This window comes from Arachis hypogaea, chromosome 19, assembly GCF_003086295.3.
Source record: "Arachis hypogaea cultivar Tifrunner chromosome 19, arahy.Tifrunner.gnm2.J5K5, whole genome shotgun sequence".
NCBI classification, from domain to species: domain Eukaryota; kingdom Viridiplantae; phylum Streptophyta; class Magnoliopsida; order Fabales; family Fabaceae; genus Arachis; species Arachis hypogaea.
The window spans coordinates 121,214,685-121,217,461 of record NC_092054.1 but is presented as its reverse complement, the minus strand read 5'-3'; the positions used below and the strand labels follow the sequence as shown (position 1 = coordinate 121,217,461).

Below are 2,777 nucleotides of genomic sequence, written 5' to 3'. Positions count from 1 at the left end.
AAGATGGAATGTATAAGACATTTGTAAGGTATAAAGATTTTGAGAAAATGACACGACCCGCAATAGATGCAATGATGATTTGGTTGTTTAGTAATCTAACTTTTACTGGTTTGATTTTATGATACGAATCAAACGCATCTAACTTATATGTCACATGTATGGTGGCTCCAGTGTCGATGACACAGGAGTTATTGTGCTATGAACAAATGGACATGACAGCATAGTGATGCTCACCAAGAGTGGTGTCATTGGCTCGAGCAACTTGATTCATATTATGATTGACCTTGACTCAATGATGCTGCAAAAGGGCCAGTAGTGCATCTTTTTGCTCTGAAGTAAACTTCACATGTGAAGATTCCCCCTGATTCTCATACAAGCTAATTGGTTCATCGCAATCATCATCCTCAGTAGTGAGATTATTGATTTGGTTCTGTTTCTTAAGATTTGGAGGCATTCCATGCTTGCGGTAGCAAGTGTCGATGAGATGTCCAATTTTACTACAATAGGCACAGAGCTTAGAACTTCCTCTGCCACCTGGACCACGTCCTAGCCCTCTTCTACCGCGTCCTCTGCCTCGAGACTAAAAAGTGTTAGATGAAGCGGTACTCAACAAAGGGCTTGGCTCAGTAATGTCAGTGCCCAAGAGTTGTCGTTCCTGTTGTAGCATCATTGAATAGGAAGAACAATGGAAGGAAGATGGTTCATGAGCATAATGTTTGATCGAGAACTTCCAAATTGTTCATTGAGGCCCCTCAAGAATCGCACACAAAAGTATCCTTTCGATAATTGCTAACCGTGTCAAAGACACAGGTGCATTTTGGTGTGCAGTTGCATTGTGGGAGGGGTCTGAAAGTTTCCAAATCTTCCCAAATTCCTTTGAGTTTGGTGAAATAATGAGTGACAGATAGATCACCTTGCTTGATTGAGAACAACTTCTCTTGGAGCTCAGCAATCTTAAAGACATCCCCTTGATAAAATCGATTCTTGAGTTCTTGCCATAGATCCTTGGCTATGCCATTTCCCATCACGCTTTGAGCAATGTCACTGCTCAGAGAAAGATGAATCCAGGAGACGACGAAAGTATTGCAACAATCCCAAGCCTCAAACAACGGGTCATCTACGGGTGGCTTTGGGAGAGTACCATCAATAAAGGCCAACTTGTTCTTTGATTTAAGCGCTAACAGCATATAGTGCGACCAGCTGTTATAATTCTGATGATCAAGAACCCTAGAAATCAAAGGGTTACCTAGACTGTCCGCTGGATGCAAATAATAGGGACTAGCCAAATTAAGATGAGAGCTCACAGTTGATTTCATCGATGCAGATTGCATACTAGTGATTTGTGCCACAATTTGGGCCAAAAGTTGGAGATCGATGCTTCAATGATTCGGGGTGTGGTTGGAATCCATTGGAGTAGGAATTGAAATCTTTGATCAATGAATCTAGTAAATGACCGATTCAAAATCTTCTTCCCTTAATCCCGTTGATCGGAGTTCTCACCGCAGCGAAATCACAAGATCGTGGAGTGAGAAACTCTCATCAAACTCTATAGTGTAGGTTTAAGGAAAGAGAAGAAAGCAATAGGTGGGAGTACAAAGGGAGTACAGAGAAGAAATGAAGGATTCAATCCATGGAATGCTCACCGTACCATGTTAAAACTACTGTGTTCTGTATCCATGACTGAATCAATCGTTGATTAGAAGAAGAAGGAGATTGTAGAAGGTGAGAGAGACAGTTCGAGAGAGAGAAGATTTGGGGTTAAACTACCTTCAGTATTTTTCATTTACTTTTCTTAACTATTACAAATTCTGCGGTCACATATATATACATACATATAAGTGAAAATAACTAATTTTACTAACCTGACTATGACAAACTAATCTCTATAATTAACAAGCTAATTATCCAACTAACAAAATATAAGTCAAATTGGTCCTTCCATTAGTTAGATGATGACGGCATGATGACGTGTCATGTTAAGTGCCACATGGCATGATGACATGGTAGGTGAATGCCACATGTCACAATATGATTGGTTGACGTGTTAGGTCAGTGACACCTAGTATGCCACGTGTCACTTGACGTGTAAAAAAGTTTTTTATAATCAAAATAGTCCCTAAAAGTTTAGACATAAGTCATTTTCATCTTTAAAATTTTAAAATTAATCAAATTAGTCCTTATATAGTTTTTTTTATTTTTTCATAATATTAAATTTGAAGTATTTTTTATGGTACTAATTTTAATATTATTTTTTAGACCTTAATAAATAAAATTTTCTTTCTATAAAATAATAAAAATAATTAAATTATTATAAAGTTATTTTGTCATTTGTATTTTAAATTTTATATTTTTAAATTGTAATTTTTTTATAGTAAAATTTTTTATTTAAACAAATTTATCAAATTATTGTTGATTATATATTTAAAAATTTAATATTTTAAATCTTACTATATAATATAATATTTATTTTAAAATTTAAATCTTTTAAATTTTTTAAATTTATAATTTTTATTATTGTTTAATATATATGGTAGAACATAATAATTGAAAAAATTAATTTCTAGAATCACTTGTTGAATCTTAATATTTTAATATATTTTTTTTAAATAACTACTATATTTATTTAGTGAAATATAACAACAACAAACAACAATAACAAAGCCTTATCCCACTAAGTGGGGTCGGCTACATGAATCAAACAACGCCATTGTGCTCTGTCATGTATCATGTCTACAGAGAGACCGTTTACATGTAGATCTCGTTTGACCACCTCATGG

At 34.7% G+C, this 2,777-nt stretch overlaps 1 protein-coding gene across 1 annotated transcript; it reads right to left on the bottom strand.

Annotated features, from left to right (window-relative positions):
* Positions 1–289: 289 nt before the first annotated feature.
* On the bottom strand, positions 290–1,316 carry LOC140182328 (uncharacterized). The gene is made up of 2 exons (XM_072228491.1): positions 795–1,316; positions 290–580 (listed from the first exon to the last, which is right to left on the bottom strand). The coding sequence occupies exons 1-2, from the start codon at positions 1,314–1,316 to the stop codon at positions 290–292; spliced, it is 813 nt and encodes a 270-aa protein (XP_072084592.1).
* Between the last annotated feature and the right edge of the window lie 1,461 nt (positions 1,317–2,777).